Below are 18,599 nucleotides of genomic sequence, written 5' to 3'. Positions count from 1 at the left end.
GGGTTAACCTCTCAGTTTTTGAGCATAATTTGCCACGCTCTAATAGCTATTAAGCAGGAGTAGGAATTTGAGCTCAAATCTGTCAGTCTCAAAAATTGATGTCATATAATCACCTTGCCATTATTCGAACACTCCATTCTGGTGGAATGATTAGTGTGTTTTAGTTTTATAGTCTTTTAGTTTTTTAATAAAGGATATCAGAAACCTTGAAAACTTGTGAGTAATAAATATATAAACATTTTTCTTAGTTCAGCCTGTATTGCTACCACATCTAAGTAATGAAACTAAAATAATTTTTTCTGGTGATATTTGGTTTCTATAGAGTTATTTTGTGGAACTTCAGCATGCTGTCCAAAGTTTCTATTGGTAGGATCTCTCAAATTCTATTCAAACTCCTGTAAATTGACATGTAAGCACACTGAGAATCAGAGAGCTTAGGAGAGAAGCCTTTACTTCACTTAGCACAACTGTCTCCTTTATCATCATCTTTACAGGATTTGAGAATTGTTTCACTGTCTTCATTCTTAAATTTTAAAATGTTTTTATTTTTTAATTGTAAAATATACATAAAATTGACCATCTTAACCATTTTTGAGTGTATAGTTCAATAGTGTTAAGTATATTCATATTGTTGTGCAACCAATCTCCAAAACATTTTCATCTTGCAAAACAAGTTCTTTTAATGGTTATTGAACAACAATGCCCCATTTCCCTTTCCTGCTAGCCCCTGGCAACCTCTGTTCAACTTTCTGTTTCTGTGAGCATGACTACTATAGATACCTTGTATAAGTGGAATCACAGAGTATTTGTCTTTCTGTGACTGGCTAATTTCACTAGGCTTAATGTCCTCGAGTTCAGCCATAGTAGCATGTGTCAGAATTTCCTTTCTTTTTTAGGCAGAATAATAGTCCATGATATTTATTTATTTCATTTTTGAGACCCAGTCTCACTCTGTTGCCCAGGCTGGAGTGCTGTGGTACAATCTCAGCTCACTGCAACCTCTGCCTCCCAGGTTCAAGCAGTTGTCCCACCTTAGTCTCCCGAGTAGCTGAGACTACAGGCACACACTACCACACCCAGATAATTTTTGTATTTTTAGTAGAGATGGGGTTCCCACGTTAGTCAGGCTAGTCTCAAACTCCTGACCCTTAGGTGACCTACCCGCCTCGGTCTCCCAAAGTGCTGAGATTACAGGCATGACACACTGTGCTCAGCCTCCATTGTATTTAGATACTAGATTTTGTTTATTCATTCATTTATCAATGGAAATTTAAGTTGATTCTACCTTTGACTATTTTGAATAATTCTTCTGTGAACATGGGTGTACATACATCTTTTTAAGACCCTGGCTTTAATTCTTTTAGCTATACTCAGAAGTAGAATTGTCTTAGCTGTTAAAATTTAAAATGTGCTTATAGATTTCTGAAAACATTAATTTGCTTTGTAATCTTTTTTTTTCTGTTACTACAGTTGAAGATGGGGAAGTATTTGATTTCAGAGGAATGAGATTAGATTGGTTTAGATTACAGGTAAGAATAACCTTTTATTGTCATTCTGTTTTGTTATTTTATTTAACATGAAAAATTTTATAACAGAACTATAAAATATTCATTGTTATATACCTATTGAAAATATTTCTTTTGTATAATTAACCATAAAAGAAACATTTTGTACTCATTATTAAACTTGGATAAATATATTTTTAACTTAAGCCAATATGTAAGAGTTTTTGAATAGATTATTGTAATTTTAAAATATCTAAAAATTTAAATCCCAATCTCTCTCTCTTGATTATCCTGATTCAAATATTTAATTCTAAAGTAAAAGCACAAAATCTTTTTTGAGACAATATTTAAAATCTACTGTGGGCATCAGCAAACTTTTTTTTAATAAAGAGACAGCTGATAATAATTTTCGGCTTGCAGCCATGTAGTCTCTGTCATCATGATTGCATTCTGCCATTGCAGTGTGAGAGCAGCTGTAGACAATACATAACTTAATGGGCATGGCTGTATTCCAGTAAAACTATTAATAAAAACCAGCAGGTAGCCCACAGGCTGTAGTTTACCACTACGATATGTACCAAAAACTTCCGTTTGCTGAAAAACAGAAATAAATATTATTAGAGTGTTCATTTAATATATGTCTCATATAAATAGTTCATAAAGGCATTAAAAATGCAAGCCTAACCCTTTGGTGTATACTGTAACCTTAATGATAAAAATTAGTTGCCCTGTAAATATTTTAAGTGATTATGGGAAAATGGCCCAGTGTTCTCAATAATCTGCATCTTTTAAAAATCCATATATTTGTAAATGATAATAGTCATTATATCATAATATAGTCATTTGACTCATTGTGAAGTCAAAACATTCAGTTTGCCCCATTCCCAGTTTCATTCTCCAGAAATACTCACTTTTAATAACTGGCCTATATTTTTTTAGATGTTCAAATGAGTAAATTAGATAGTACTATGTACTGTTTTGCTATTTATTTTATTTTTTTAATATTTACTTATTTATATTTTAGAGACAGAGTCTTGCCCTGTCACCCAGGCTAGAGTACAGTGGTATGATTATAACTCACTGTAACTTCCGGCTCCTAGGCTCAGGCAGTCCTCCCACGTCAGCCTCCTGAATAGCTGAGACTATAGGTGCAAGCCACCACACCCAGCTAATTAAAAAAAAATTTGTAGAGACTGAATCTTGCTGTATTGTCCAGGCTGATCTCAGACTCCTGGCCTCAGCGATCTTCTCACCTCAGCCTCCCAAAGTGCTGGGATTACAGGCATGAGCCACAGTGCCTGGCCTGTTTTGCTGTTACAAATAAATAAATAAAATTTCTATTTGTTTAATTAAAAAGAGAAAATATAAGTAGTATTTGTTTGTGGAAGCTATTTTTAGATGGAAACAGTCTCAAGAATGACTCTCAGGATGACTATGCTTTTCTGGCAGTCTGCTTAGTACTCTGAGGTGCTTTTACTTTTCTTAGGTTCTTTTCCTTTCAACCTCAAAATGCATGAGCACTTTTCTCCTTTTTGTTCTGTATTCTATAGGGAGCTTATTTTTAGAACTGAAGACTTTTATAAATAAAAGTATTAAATAACTTACCAGTTTGTGGAAGATCAGGGAAGTACACTTGAAATACCAACATCCTAAACTGTTAAATGTGTATATATTATATATTATTTTCTTATTACAAATGAAGTTTTAAAATTGACATCTCTTTGTTTTTAAAAAGGCAATGAAACAATACAGAAGTAGAACTTGTAATGTAAAAAAAGAAGTGGAATTTGCTTTGCCAAAGGATATACACGTTTCAGACTTAGAAAGTCATTGTCACAAAGCTTGAACTGCTTCAATTTTCTGTTCTCGGTTTATGGGAGTGCCTAAACCAATACTTGGACTCAGAGAATTTTAGAGATTTAGATGCATTTCAAATGCACCTTTACATTTGTGCATTTATGGGAGTGCCTAAACCAGTACTTGGACTCAGAGAATTTTAGAGATTTAGATGCATTTCAAATGCACCTTTACATTTGAAGTATTCATGTGAGAATTTTAGCCTTTTTCAATTACAGCAAAATAAAAAGCATTGAGTGAACATGAAGAATGTAGATTTGGTTATTCCTTTGTGTAGATTTTTTAAGTTTTTTTAAGATTTTTATAAGAGCATTACTAGCTAGCTATCTGATTTTTTTTTTTTCCCATGTAATCTGTACCTGCTTAAATTAGTTTCCTAGGGCTGCCATAACAAAATACCAACTAAATGGCTTAAACAATAGAAATGTATTATTTCATAGTTCTGAAGGCTGGCAGTCTGAAAGCAAGGTGTTGGCAGGGTTGGTTTATTTCAAGGACTGCAAGGGAGAACCTGTTCCATCTCTCTCTCCTAACTTCTGGTGATTTGCTGGTAATCTTTGTTGTTCCTTGCTTGTAGTTGCATCTAAAGGCATTCTCCGTGTGTTTCTTCACATCATTTTTCTTTGCATATTTCATGTTCAAATTTTCCGTTTTTATAGGGCTACCAGTTATATTTGATTAGGTCCCATTCAAATGACTTCATTTTTACATGCTTAGCTCTGTAAAGACCCTAATTCCAAATAAGGTCACATTCTGAGGTACTGGGGGTTAGGATTTAAGCACATCTTTTTTTCGGGGATGCAATTCAATGCATAACATCGCTGTTAACCATGTTTAGAACATGCAGTCACTCAGACCATTTCTACTGCATACAGATCCTCCTTTTTTTTTTTTTTTTTTTTAAATTGACAACAGGACAGTGTACACAAAGGAAGGAAGGAATGGGATGTACCACTAAGCCAGAGAAGTGTTCGCTAGAAGTAGAGAACAAAAGTGCAAAGTAGCAGGCAGGGTCCAGAATCTAAAAGGTTTACATAGGTGTTGAAGAGCAGCTCAGCAGCTTGAAAGTTCCAAGCCTACAAATTAGACTGTAGGATACAGAAGATAAAATACTGAGCAGTATTATGTAATCTATAGAAAAATAGCACATTCACCTTTTGAGGATTTTATAATCTAGCTATGGAGACAAAGCATAAAAAATGTAAAAAATAGCAGCTGAAAATCTGAAAGATTAAGAGATGTCATAGACAGGATATGTGTATCAGTTAATTTCAGTCTTAGAAGGGATAAAGCATTTTTCAAGTTGAAATTGCTTTGAATAGGAAAAAGAAAAGGACAAACAATGAGTAAAGAGCAAGTAAAGAGACTTTATATAAAGTATTACTGTAAGAAGGGGAAAATATTCACAAAAATTATGAATGATCTGACTTTGATCACTGACCTTTGGTTTCAGGTAGATGTACAAGAATTGTTAGGTGAAAGCATATGGCCAGAGAGTGGTGAAGAGTTCTATAGATAATCAGTAGTGGTTGAGTAGAGCAGACCAGAAGAATAAGCCTGTGGGAGAATTTTAGTAGTGTACTTTATGCCTTCACTGATGTCCTATTTAGTTTGGTTCTAAGGTTATTGCTTTTTTTATAGGTCACTTTCATCTTTCTCTATCCTTTTCCTACTCTTGAGAATTCTCTCTGTATTTTTGTCATTCTTTTCTACTTCCTAAGTGATTTCATTCTGTTGTGTATTTCATCAGTCCCTTAAGCATTTTTAGTTGCTCTTTCAAATATCTTTTCTCCTCTGTCTTCTGATTTATTCAAGTTGTTCATATTCTTTTACTTAAACCTATTCTTTTTTAGTAGTAGCGTGTTTCTCCCCGCATTATTGTCAAGCAGTTAAATCATTATCTTGTTTTGTTGCCAATCATTTCTTCTGAATCTGTTTTCAAAATGTTATTTAAATTCTGATGTAATTTTTTTAATTTAAAAATTTTATGAATACATAATAGTTGTACATATTTATGGGGTACATGTGATATTTTGATACAAGCATGCAGTGTATAATGAACAAATCTGGGTAGTGGGAATATTTCATCACCTCGCACTTATCATCATATTGGAAACATTCCAGATCTGCTCTTGTTATTTTGAAAGATGCAGTAAATTATTAACTATAGTTGCCCCATTGTGCTATACTAGTTCTTATTCCTCCTAACTCTTTTGTACCTATTAACCAATCCTTTATTCCCACTTCCCCCCTTCCCTACTCAGCCTCTTATGACCATCATGCTCCTCTCTGCCTCCACGAGATCAATTTTTTTAGCGTAGGAGTAAGAACATGTGACATTTGTTTTTCTGTGCCTGGCTTATTTCACTTAACATAATTTCCTCCAGTTCCATCTATGTTGTTGCAACAGACAGGATTTCATTCTTTTTTTTTATGGCATAATAATATTCCATTGTGTATATATTTACCATTTATCTATTGATAGACACTTGGGTTGGGTTTCATATCTTGACGATTGTGAATTTTGCTGCAATAAACATGGGAGTGCAAATACTTCTTCAGTATGTTGACTTCCTCTCTTTTGGATATATACCCAGCAGTGTGATTGATTGCTAGATCATATGGTAATTCTGTTTTTAAGTTTTTGAGGAACCTCAGACAGTACTGTTTTCAACAGGGGCTCTGCTAATTCACATTCCAACCTGCAGTATATGAGAGTTACCCTGTCTCCACATCCTCGTTAGCATTTATTTTCTGTTTTTTGATAATAGCCATTTTAACTGGGGTGAGACGATGTCTCATTGGGGTTTTAATTTGCATTTCTCTGATGGTGAGCACTTTAAAAATATATCTGTTGGCCACCTGTATGTCTTCTTTTGAGAAATGTCTGTTTAGAACTTTTGCCCATTTTTTCAATAAGATTTTTTTTTTTTTTTTTTTGCTATTGAGCTGTTTGAGTTCCTTATATATTCTGATTGTTAATGCCTTGTCTGTTGAATAGTTTGCAGATATTTTCTCTCATTCTATAGGTTGTCTCTTCACTGTGCTGATTGTTTCCTTCTTTGTTGTGCGGGAGTTTTTTTTAGCTTAATGTGATCCTATTTATCCATTTTTTGCTTTTGTTCCCTGTGGCTTTTGAGGTCTAACTCAAGAAATCTTTGACCAGACCAATATTCTGACATTTTTCACCAGTGTTTTCTTCTAGTAGTGTCATAGTTTCAGGTTTTAAATTTAAGTCTTTAATTCATTTTGATTTGATTTTTTTATATGATGAGAGATAGAGGTCTAGTTTCATTCTTTTACATGTGGATATCCAGTTTTCTCAGCACAATTTATTGAAGAGACTGTTCTTTCCCCAATGTATATTCTTGGCACTTTTGTTGGAAATGAGCTAATAGTAAATGCGTGGATTTATTTCTGGGTTCTGGGTTCCGTTTCATTGATATTTGTATCTGTTTTTATGCCAACACCATACTGTTTTGTTTACTATAGCTTTGTAGTAGATTTTGTGATGAGGTAATGTGATTCCTCCTGCTTTGTACTTTTTGGATTGTACTTTTTTTTTGGATTGACTCTTTTAGGTTTTTTTTGTTGTTTGTTCCATATGAATTTTAGGATTTATTTTTTCTGTTTCTGTAAAGAATGTCATTGGTATTTAGATAGGGATTTCATTGAATCTGTAGATCACTTTGGGTGGTATGTTTAGCAATATCAGTTCTTCCAATTCATGAACATGAGGTGTCTTTTATCTTGTTGTGTCTTCTTCAGTTTCCTTTTTCAATGTTTTATAGCTTTCATTGTAGAGATCTTTCACTTTTTGGTGAAGTTTATTGGTAGGCTTTTTTTTTTTTTTTTTTTTGGTAGCTACTGTAAATGAGATTTCTTGATTTCTTTTTCAGCATGTTTGCTATTGACACATGGAAATGCCTCTGATTTTTGTATGTTGAGTTTATGTCATGAAACTGAATTGGTTGATCAGTTTTAGTAGTGTTTTGGTAGAGTCTTTAGGTTTTTATAAATATAATATCATATTTTCTTCAGATAAGGACAATTTGATGACTTGTCTTCCAGTTCGGATGCTTTTAATTTATGTCTTTTGTCTGATTGCTTTGGCTAGGACTTCCAGTCCTGTGTTGAATAAAAGTGTTGAAAGCAGGCATCCTTGTATTGTTCCAAATCTCAGAGGAAATGCTTTCAGTTTTCCCCGATTCAGTGTGTTGCTAGCTGCGGGTTCATCATATATGGCCTTTATTGTTTTCTTCCATACCTAGTTTGTTAAGAGGTATTATGTTTTCTTCCATACCTTGTTTGTTAAGAGCTATGTTTTCTTCCATACCCAGTTTAAGAGTTTTTATTATGAAGAGATGTTGAATTTTATTGAATGCATTTTCAGCATATATTAAAATTATACAGTTTCGTCCTTATTCATGTGCATATGTTGAACCATCTTGTATTTATCTTACTGGATTATGATCTTTTTAGTGTGTTGTTGAATTCTGTGTGCTAGTATTTTGTTCATCATTTTTGCATCTATGTTCGTAAGTGTTGATGGCCTGTAGTTTCTTTTCCTGTAGTTTTGTGTCTTTGGTTTTGGTATCAGGATAATGCTGGCCTCGTAGAATGAGTATTTGAAAGTATTCTTTCCTTCCCAATTATTTGGAATAGTTTGAGTAGAATTGGTATTAGTTCTTTAAATATTTGCTGGAATTCAGCAGTGAAGCCATCAGGTCCTGGGCTTTTCTCTCACGGGAGACTTTTTATTACTGCTTCTATCTCATTACTTATTATTGGTCCTTTCAGGTTTTCTGTTTCTTCTTGGTAGGATGTATGTGTCTAGGAATTTATCCATTTCATATCGGTTCTCCAGTTCTTTGGCATATAGTTGCTCATAATCTCTAATCCTTGGAAGTTTTTGGTATCAGTTGTAATGTCTCCTTTTCCATTTCTGGTTTTTTTCTAGTGGGGGGGTCTTTCTTTTTTTCTTACTTAATTTAGCTAAAGGTTTGTCAATTTTGTTTAGTTTTCCAAAGAACTAACTTTTTATTTTGTTGATCTTTTGTATTATTTTTAGTCTCAATTTTCTTTATTTCTTCTCTGATCTTTATTACGTATTTCCTTCTGCTAACTTTGGGTTTGGTTTGTTCTTTTCTAGTTCTTTAAGTTACATTATTAGGTTATTTGGTCTTTCTACTTTATTAATATAAGTGCTTGTTGCTATAAATTTTCCTCTTACTACTGCTTTTGCTGTATCCCATAGGGTTTGGTATATCGTGTTTCTATTTTTATTTCTTTCAATAAATGTTTTATTTCCTTAATTTCTATATTGTTCAGGAGCATATTGTTTAATTTCCATATGTTAGTTTCCAAAGTTCCTCTTGTTGATTTCTAGTTTTATTACACTATGGTCAGAGAAGATACTTGATATGATTTCAGTTTTTTGAATTTGTTGAACTTTGTTTTGTGGCCTAACATATGGTCTCTCCTGGAGAATATCCCATGTTCTGATGAGAAGAATAAATTCTGCTTTTTGAAAATGTGGGGCAGTTAATGGAACTCTTTATTGAATTCATGGCCACAGCTATAGCTAATTCCTGTTTATACTCTAAAGCTGATAAATGGTAAGTAAAACTCCTTAGGCTTAGTTTGTGATAAATGTCAAGTATATTTTGTCATCAGAATATTGACATCATTCTTCCTCATTCCTCCTCCTTTTCTGGTAGACAAAAACCGCAAAATACAAAAGTCTCCTTTGTGATGTCACTGTCTCATTGAATAGTAACATCATCCACCTATTGGCCCCTTACCATGGTAGGGTTTGAGATTCAATTTTTATCCTACTTACAAGGTGACAATTTACTCTCTTACTATTTCATGGACGCTGGCAAGAAGATATGGAGCTCCTGGGTCAGCGACAAAAGACAAAAGACTTAATTCACTGCACAGAAAGCAGTATAGGCATCAGCATATATGCATTATTTCTGCTATTTCCCTAAGCTCTGCAGGTGTGGTACAGAGGAGCCAAAATGAATTCTGTGCATGCAGTCTGTTTGTGTTGCAGATAAGGAACACTTAAGTTTGAGGAACCTTCTATTTTATCATCAGCCATAAGCATACTTACTCTTTGTTCCAAGGGAGACATTACCTCATCCCTCAAATTTGATAGCTGCAAGTATAACCCTAAGAAATGGCCTAGATAATGAGTGGCTCAGGCCTTGCCTTCTTGACACACCCAGCAAGCTGTGTGGGAGCATGAGACCCATGCAGGAGTATCTCCCAATAGCCAAAATCCTGACCCTTATTTATAATTCTTCTATTTTCCACTACATCTAATTATTTCCTAGAGTAGACTCTTTTAAACTACCATTACTCAAAACCAGACCTGTCTTATTGCCACTACTGCCTTCTAATAGATTTCTGCTTCCTTTCCCTTCCCAGTCATGCTTCCCTGTTTTCTCCACTATACAGAGTAATCTTTCTAAAACAAAAACTGGCCACCACATAGAACCCTTAGTGCTTCACTAAAAAGTTTAAATTCTTTAATATGGCATACAGGCTGTTCCCAATCTGGTTGAATCTCATGTTTTAGTATTTCTCTTTTCTTCTTTGCACTCAAACTCTAGTCATAACAGTATTTATGCTGTAGGCACCCCTTCTATTCTTATTCACTGCCCTTCTGAAATGTCCCCTATCCATGGACATGATCTGCTTTTTGTGATTTGGTATCCCAATTATAGAATTTTTTCCCCCACAACCTATCTTAATGATTTTTGTTTAGTTCTTTTGCTTTTTTGGCCAAACTACACCAATTTTTACTATCTTCAGTACTCTTCTAGAATGTGTCAAATTAATGCAGTGTATTATATAATCCAGTTTTTAGTGAATCAGTATACTCTAAAACCTCATTGAGTCAACATGTACAGTACTTAGTTTTATCTGATTGCTTCCTGTGTGTGTTTTGTCTCTTAAATTAGATTGAAGATTTCTTTTGGTATGGTTAACATGACAGTTAATTGTTTTACACTTTTGATACTGTAATTTCAGTTCCTTTGAGGTTCAATATGAATGACTCATATATTAGACACTGTTTTATGGACATGAGTATTTCAGTTAACTAAATAAATTCTTGATAGGAATTTCAAGGTAGGCTCACTACAGACAACTAACACAATAGATGTTACTATCAGTGTCACAGTAAATAGTTTAAGTATCTTTCAATGATGCTTTTCCCCCCTATAAAATGACAAGTCCAAAGTCATTGATCTCTACCTAAACTACTTTTGTTTTTTCTGTATTTTATAGGCATATACTAGTGTCTCTAAGGCTTCACTTGGCCTTGCAGATCACAGAGAACTTGGAAAGATGATGAATACAATAATTTTTCATACAAAAATGGTAGATTCCTTGGTGGAAATGTTGGTGGAAACATCAGATCTCTCAATATTTTGGTATGTTGTAATTTTCTCTAAATCTGGATTTGAAAGTTTTAGTATGTGAGTATATGTTTCTTGATTGTTTTTGTGTTGGCATAGTCCTTAAGACAGTTCAGTAATAGACCCTTAAGAATAAAGGAAATAGTGAACTTTTATTAAAATGTGCCAACAAAAAGAAGTTTAACCAAGTTGGGATTTTATGTCTATTTTTAATTCTCTAAAAGAGCAACTTACTGATGTGACTTTTATTTCTTACATTTTTTTTGAGGAGTTGAAAACAGTCACTTCAAATTACCTTAAGGCCCTTCTTTGCATGATTAGACTGAAGGGAAAGAAATGTTGTAGATTAGGGTCAAATAGAGCAAGTGTTAGAAATTAAATGCCTGGTAGCTTCACTTCTATGATATTAAATTAAAAATTAATATTAAGATGATGTGGTGACCACTTCCTGCATTGTGCTTCATTCTCCTCTTTGTCTATTATAGTCTTTTTGTTATACTTAGTTTATTTTTCTTCCCTCTCTTTTTCCCAGAAAATGTGGTCCTTAATGGCTATAATTTGTTTTGTTAGTGTCTATCATAGTAGTTATTTAATAAATCTTTGAATGAATAAGTCAACTTGGTTGTGATCAGATTAATAAACAGTGGAGGGGCCAGGCATGCGGTGGCTCACGCCTATAATCCCAACACTTGGGAGGCCAAGGTGGGTGGATCATCTGAGGTCAGGAGTTTGAGACCAGCCTGGCCAACATAGTGAAACCCCATCTCTACTGAAAATACAAAAATTAGTCAGACGTGGTGGTGGGCGCCTGTAGTCCCAGCTACTTGGGTGGCTTGAAGCAGGAGAATCGCCTGAACCTGGGAGGCGGAGGTTGCAGTGAGCCGAGATCGCGCCACTGCACTCTAGCCTCGGTGACAGAGCGAGACTGTCTCAGAAATAAATAAATAAATAAATAAACAAATAAATAAATAACAGTGGGGCTAGGATTCAACCTCAAGTATTCTCGCTTCAGAGCTGTATAATATCAACTCTATTTTCTGCGTCTTGGACCTTTTTTTTCCTTTAGGGAAGAGGACTGGAATAACCTAGTATGTCTCTTGATTTCTAAAATGCTGTAATGATCTCAGTGGATAGTAATAGTCATTTCTATGTATTGTGTAGAGATCATCATGAAAAGCTTCTCATTGCATTGATTTTGGAAAATAATGTAATCTATGTTGATTTTGGCAGTTTGTTAGGAAGGCTTGAATTAGCAGTATTGCAGAAGAAATTCAAATTGCCAGGTAGAGAAAGCATGCCTCTTAAAGGAAATAATGAAGCACATTGGGAAATATACTTTTTAGATTTAGACACATCACAGGTCAAATTTGCAAGAATATTTAGGATTATTTGGAGCCAGGGACTACTGTCTATCTGACACAAAGTCTAACTTAGGTAGAACATGGAACATTATATGTTTAGATATTTTTAGCTATGCAAAGGATCCTATTACAAAAGAAAAATACAACAATTAGAAAATCCTATCCCCTTTCTTGGAACTAAAAGCACTTTGAATCATGTTTGAAATTTGTAATTTTCAGTCATACCTAGATTTTATTTATATTTTTTCAGTTACATTCTATTTTTGCCTGTCACATCTAAAATAAAGAAATGTTTACTACTTCTGTTTGTCTTATTACTCTAAGATATGCAGTGTTTTATTGACTCACATTCTTTTACATGTAGATTTAACATCTTAAATGTGGATGCAAATTAAAACTGATGTCAGACTGGGTGCCATGGCTCACGCCCGTAATTTCAGCACCATGAGAGGCCGAAATGGAGGATTGCTTGAGCCTGAGAGGTTAAGGATGCAGTGAACTATGATTGTGCCACTGCACTCCAGCCTGGGCAACAAAGTGTCCCCCGTTTAAAAAAAAAAAAATTGATGGCATGCGATTATTTAATTGGCAATGTTTTTTTCTTAGTGGTTCATAAAATAATATTTCTTTTTTTAAATTTATTTTTTAAAAATAGAGACAGGGTTTTGCCACATTGCCCAGGCTGGTCTCAAACTCCTGGGCTCCAGTGATCCACCTGCCTCGGCCTGCCAAAGAGCTAGGCATTATAGGCATGAGCCACCACACTTGGCCATAATAATGGTATTTTTTCCTATTTATAGTGACTTAGCTTTGATGAAATTTGATTACGTAAGGGGCCATAGATTATGGTTTATTGTTTTTTAAAATGTTGTTAATGTTATATAAATAATATTTTTATTACTCTGGGATAATTATTGGTGTGTAAAAGATACTTTGGGGGAAAAATATTCTCTTCTTAAATCAGTGCTACCAGTTATCATTCATTCACTTGAATCAAATTAACTATAAGGTACTATATCAGAAAACTTACTTTAACTGTAAAAATTGTGATTCTGATTTTTGTTTATATAGTTTTTATAGTCGTGCTTTTGAGAAGATGTTTCAACAGTGTTTGGAGTTACCCTCTCAATCAAGATACTCAATTGCATTTCCACTACTTTGCACTCATTTTATGAGTTGCACGCATGAACTATGTCCAGAAGAGGTAATTACAGTATACTACTGTGAGTTATATGGTATGCAAAGTAAACTAGTTCAAACCTGTAGCCAACCAACTATTTATAGTCGTAGTTACCTAACTTAGCTTCCCATCGAATACATCTCTATATAGAATCAGAAAAGTGCTTGAATAGATACATAGGTTTAATATGTATATAGATAAGTAAACATAAGTATAATATATCATAAAGTCACTTGGAATTACCTTTTTTAAAGATAAATGGTGGGTCAGGTATTAATATCTGTGGAAAAGATTTATATAGTAATTGATTTTGTATACTTAATTTTCCTCTTTAACTGTCATGGAAAGGACTCAAAAATTAAATTTATGGATTACTGAATAAACAAACAAGTCAGAGAGATTCACTAACTTGTTATTACTAAATTGTTAATAAATGTATTAAGCAAAATCCAGATTTGCTGTTATTTGTGGGATACATACATGCATGTGCACACACACACACAGTTGCAGGGTAATTGAACTGCTTGGTAGTTTTGCTGATGCCAAGTATCTGTGAAAAATGTACTCAGTGTTTCTTCTAATCTTTAAAGAAGAAATACTTTCTAAGTGTGATAAGAATATAAAGATTAAATAATGTATTTTTTTATTATAATTTAACTTAGTGTTTAGTCCCTTTACGTAAAATTGCAGAACTTGTAGAAAAGAAACTTAGAGATAGCAGGAACATGGTCGATTTCTTTAAGCATTAGACAACATCTGTTGCAGATTGTATGCCAGTACTCCAGGGTAAGCCAACTTTGAGACAGAAGTTAGCTTACAGGAAGTTTATTAGGGAATACTTTTAGAATTTATACCAATGAGGATATTAATACCACCAATTTTAATAGATTTATAAATTTTTTAGATTTAATAGATTTTTTCTCCCAAACTTGACACCTGAGATATATTATTAACTGTTTCCTCACCATCAAATTTCATTAAATTACCCATAAAAAGTCCTTCTAATTTTATTTATATGACATGTCTTGAATCCATCCTCTACTTTCCATTGCTGTTGTAATTATTACAGTTCAGATTTACGATACTCTTCATATGTACTCTAAATGGAGTTCATCTTTTGCCTGGATTATCTAAGTGGTCTCTTTGCTTCTGCTATTGTTCTCCTAAACTTTATTCTCAGCACTGTAGCCAAAGGCAAAGGTCAGATCATGAAGAGACTTGTAAGACATGTTAAACCTTAGTTTTTCTCCATCTCAGCATTTCTGAGCTATTGAAAGGGAGTAGTGAAGTCAGATTTGTATTTTAAATAAGTTAGTGTCTGTAAAGAACAAATTTGAGCAGTCTTAATTCAGTATTCTTTTTTCAGGGAAAATTAATAGCAGAAGATTTATGTCTTATCTTTCAGGAGTCAGAATTTGATTGAAAAAGCACTAAGTGTTTATTAATTGAAATCTTTCCTAAGGTGAACCAATATTTAATTGTATCAGGTTGTAAATTTTTTTTTTGGTTTTACTTTCTATTAAAGTTTTACAGGGCATTTTAAATAAAATATGTTAGATATCATAATAGATCTAGGAAAAATTATTTTGTATGCTCAAGTATTTTTATGTTATGTATTTTACATTTCATCATAGAAATACTCTATGTAAGCTCTACATATATGATTATGGAAGGTCAGGGCAGGAAAACTGTAAAAATTTTTTTTCTTTGTAAAGTATCACAAATGTATAGTGCAAAAATTTACAGTGTTTTATACTCAACATTCCAGTTACCATAGATAAGAAAAAAACCATCAAACAATTGCAACCCACTAAAACTAAAAAGAGAATCCTGTAGAGATGGATGCACGATCAGCTTTTTTGTTTTTTCTTCCTGGGAGCAATGGGGTTTGAGTTTAGAGATTTGAATGCTTTGGACTTTCTATTACCAAATTGATTTCTATTTAAATATTTGAGCTCTTCTTTCCTATTTACACAATTACAGAGTTGTGTCACAATTTATACATTTATGGAGACACAGATTTTAAATGAAATAAGATTGGAAACAGTACTCTAAATCTGTTTCCTTTCACATTATAAGTTTACTATTTTAACATTTAAGAACTGGATATAGGACTTTGTGGAATTTGAAAATTAAATATATAGTTTTTCATGTTAAGCAAAATACTGATTTTTTAAGACTCCTCCCAATTATACATTGCTTTCATAATCACCAAATACTTTGTCATTTATGTTCAAATACAGTATGGTGAGTTAGTTGTTACAAGAGCCAAAAGCAATTTTTGACATCTCCCACCCCTATTTCTTATTGCAAAATGTACCTTTAGCCTAATTTTCCATGTCTATTTAGAAGTCTTTTTAATTCAAAGTACTTTCTTTATAACTTGTATTATTATTATTCTGCCTTAACAGCGACATCATATTGGAGATCGCAGTCTTTCCTTGTGTAATATGTTCCTAGATGAAATGGCCAAACAAGCTCGAAATCTGATCACTGATATTTGCACAGAACAGTGTACTCTTAGTGACCAGGTAATAATTTAAATGTTTCCAACAGATAGGAAATTTTGTGTGTGAAGGCAAGAAAATATGCTTTTAGCCAGTTGTTTTACTTTCCATTCTTTAGTTCCCACAAATGTTAGTAAACCTCATACCTCTGCTGTGAAACTCCATTAACAGGTATAATTTCTTAAATGTAAACTTTTTGGCAAGACTCTATGTACTGTTTGTGTTCTTTAATCAGGAGACATGTATATTTTTTTTGTGTGTGTAGTGTTAGCACCTGATTCTGCTATTTCATTGAAAGTTGCAAAATAACTGGAATTAAGCATATTTGGTGATTTTCAATCCACTGTACTTATAATTCAGATTGAAGCTCAGATTGCCTTATCATTGGCTAGTAGGAGTCCTTATAGTCATTTGAGAGCTTTCTTGTTATCTGGTGTGACAAGATGTACCAGCCTTTCTAGTAGCTCTGTCTCTTATGAAGAGTGTTGTAAATATTCAACACTCTGGTCTCTTTAATATTCTTGAAGTTGCAAATGTCCTTAGAAATTTTCATTTTAGGAAGGAACTCCTTTGTCGCAATACAAATGCAATGTAATTTCTTATGCATTTTTTCCCCAAATACCAATCCCATGGCTTTAGTTACTATCTAGGTATAATGACTAAATAACTTTCCTTGGCCCAGCACTGTCCAGTGGAAATATTATGCAAACCACATATGTAATTTAAAATTTTGTAGTAGCCATACACAAAACTTAAAGAAACAGGTAAAACTAATTTTAAAAACATTGATTCAACCTGATATACCCCAAAATGTTATTTCAGCATGTAATCATATGAATGAAATATTATATAGTTTTTATACTAAATCTTTGAAATCTGGTGTTTATTTTACAACACAACTGAATTTGGACTGGGCACATTTCACATGTGGTTACTGTAATGTACAGTGAAGCTTTCCTTCTACCTAAAATGTTCTCATTTCTCATTTGCCTGCTTTGTTACCTGTCAAGTGAAATCAGTTATTTCTCACTTGTACCTGTGTGGTTTTTTTTTTTTTTTTTTTTTTAGTTATTGGTCTTAATGATGTGTTAGGTAGAAAGCTCCTGATGCTTGATTCCTGCTTTTCTCACATATCTGAGTTAGAGTACTTTCAATTTTATCTGAGAAGTCTGTCTCAGATCTGCCCATTAACTTTTTTTTATTACACTTGCCTATTTCTTACCCCTTTTTCATGCCTTGTCTGAACTATTTCTAGCAGCTCTGATACAGTTTTCCTTTTTCAGTGTTTTCTTCTGCCAGTATCAGAATTAGCCTTAGAAAACTCCTCATGGCCAGGCATGGTGGCTCACACTTGTAATCCCAGCGCTTTGGGAGGCCAAGGCGGGCGGATCGCCTGAGGTCAGGAGTTTGAGACCAGCCTGGCCAACATGGCGAAACCCCATCTCTACTAAAACTACAAAAATAAAATTAGCTGGGTGTGGTGGTGGGCGCCTGTAATTCCAGCTACTCAGGAGGCTGAGGCAGGACAACCCAGGAGGCAGAGGTTGCAGTGAGCCGAGATTGTGCCATTGCACTCCAGCCTGGGCAACAAGAGTGAAACTCCATCTCAAAAAAAAAATAATAATAACATCAAATATCTCCTATGCTGTGGCTGTTTTAAAAAATTGTTGGCCAGGCGCAGTGGCTCACTCCTGTAATCCCAGCACTTTGGGAGGCCGAGGCGGACAGATCACAAGGTCAGGAGATTGAGACCATCCTGACGAACACCGTGAAACCCCGTCTCTACTAAAAATACAAAAAAATTAGCCAGCTCCTAGCTTCTCGGGAGGCTGAGGCAGGAGAATGGGGAGAACCCGGGAGGCGACGGAGCTTACAGTGAGCGGTGATTGCGCCACTGCACTCCAGCCTGGGAGACAGAGTGAGACTCTGTCTCAAAAAAAAAAAAAAAAAAAATTGTTGCTGTCTTTTGGCCTGCAGTTTACAATCCAACTTCTAGCTTGGCGTTCAAGGCCCTTCCTAATAGTTGAAATCTCTGTACTTTACCTTATACGCCATGCTCCCCCACATAGTAGTTCTCACTACAGCTCTGAACCATCCTATCTTTACATAGTTTTTTTCCAAAGGCCATTTCATCCTTCCAATGAAATGTTCTTTTTCATTCCTTGCTTGTCTGGTATGCTTTTACTTGTCTTTTTAATAGTAATTTAAATAAGCCTCTCTGAATTTCCTCTATGATATGTTTCTTCACACAAGATTTACCCGTTTCTGTTTTCCACCAAGCTGTGTGCATTACCCAAGCTAGCTAAGCAAGCTCTATATCTCACTTATATTTCTGTCTTTTAATATTGTTGTGATATTTGCAACATAGCCTGGATTCAGCTAATGTTTGCTTGAATAGTTAGTATGCTTTCATAGTAATTGGTATAATGTAAGATTTCATTCTTCTCTAAATTTAGTTGCTGCCCAAGCATTGTGCCAAAACTATCAGTCAAGCAGTGAATAAGAAATCAAAAAAACAGACTGGTAAGAAAGGGGAACCTGAAAGGGAGAAACCAGGTGTTGAGAGCATGAGGAAAAACAGGCTGGTTGTGACCAAGTAAGTGTCCACTTACATTATACGTTTTTGTTCCAGGTAAAATATTTGTTTCATTTTTTTTATGACATTAGTCCTGAGGAAATGCTAATAATTGTATAGTCTTCATTTTCCAGCCATTTAAAAAAATCTTTCTGAGCTTGATTAACCTGTTAGTTGCTTATTT

The 18,599-nt window shown here is 34.1% G+C and overlaps 1 protein-coding gene across 4 annotated transcripts in view; it reads left to right on the top strand.

Annotated features, from left to right (window-relative positions):
* LOC105499550 (NCK associated protein 1) overlaps positions 1-18,599 on the top strand; it is a 110,310-nt gene that overhangs the window by 60,383 nt on the left and 31,328 nt on the right. For all 4 annotated transcript variants that reach the window (XM_011772175.3, XM_011772174.3, XM_011772173.3 and 1 more), the window contains 5 exons: positions 1,471-1,529; positions 10,662-10,807; positions 13,225-13,357; positions 15,745-15,864; positions 18,297-18,436. In XM_011772175.3, coding sequence (XP_011770477.1) covers positions 1,471-1,529; positions 10,662-10,807; positions 13,225-13,357; positions 15,745-15,864; positions 18,297-18,436 — 598 coding nt within the window. The remainder of the gene's footprint in view (positions 1-1,470; positions 1,530-10,661; positions 10,808-13,224; positions 13,358-15,744; positions 15,865-18,296; positions 18,437-18,599) is intronic.

This window comes from Macaca nemestrina, chromosome 11 (assembly GCF_043159975.1).
Source record: "Macaca nemestrina isolate mMacNem1 chromosome 11, mMacNem.hap1, whole genome shotgun sequence".
In the NCBI taxonomy this organism is placed as follows: domain Eukaryota; kingdom Metazoa; phylum Chordata; class Mammalia; order Primates; family Cercopithecidae; genus Macaca; species Macaca nemestrina.
This window is presented reverse-complemented; position numbering and strand designations above follow the sequence as displayed.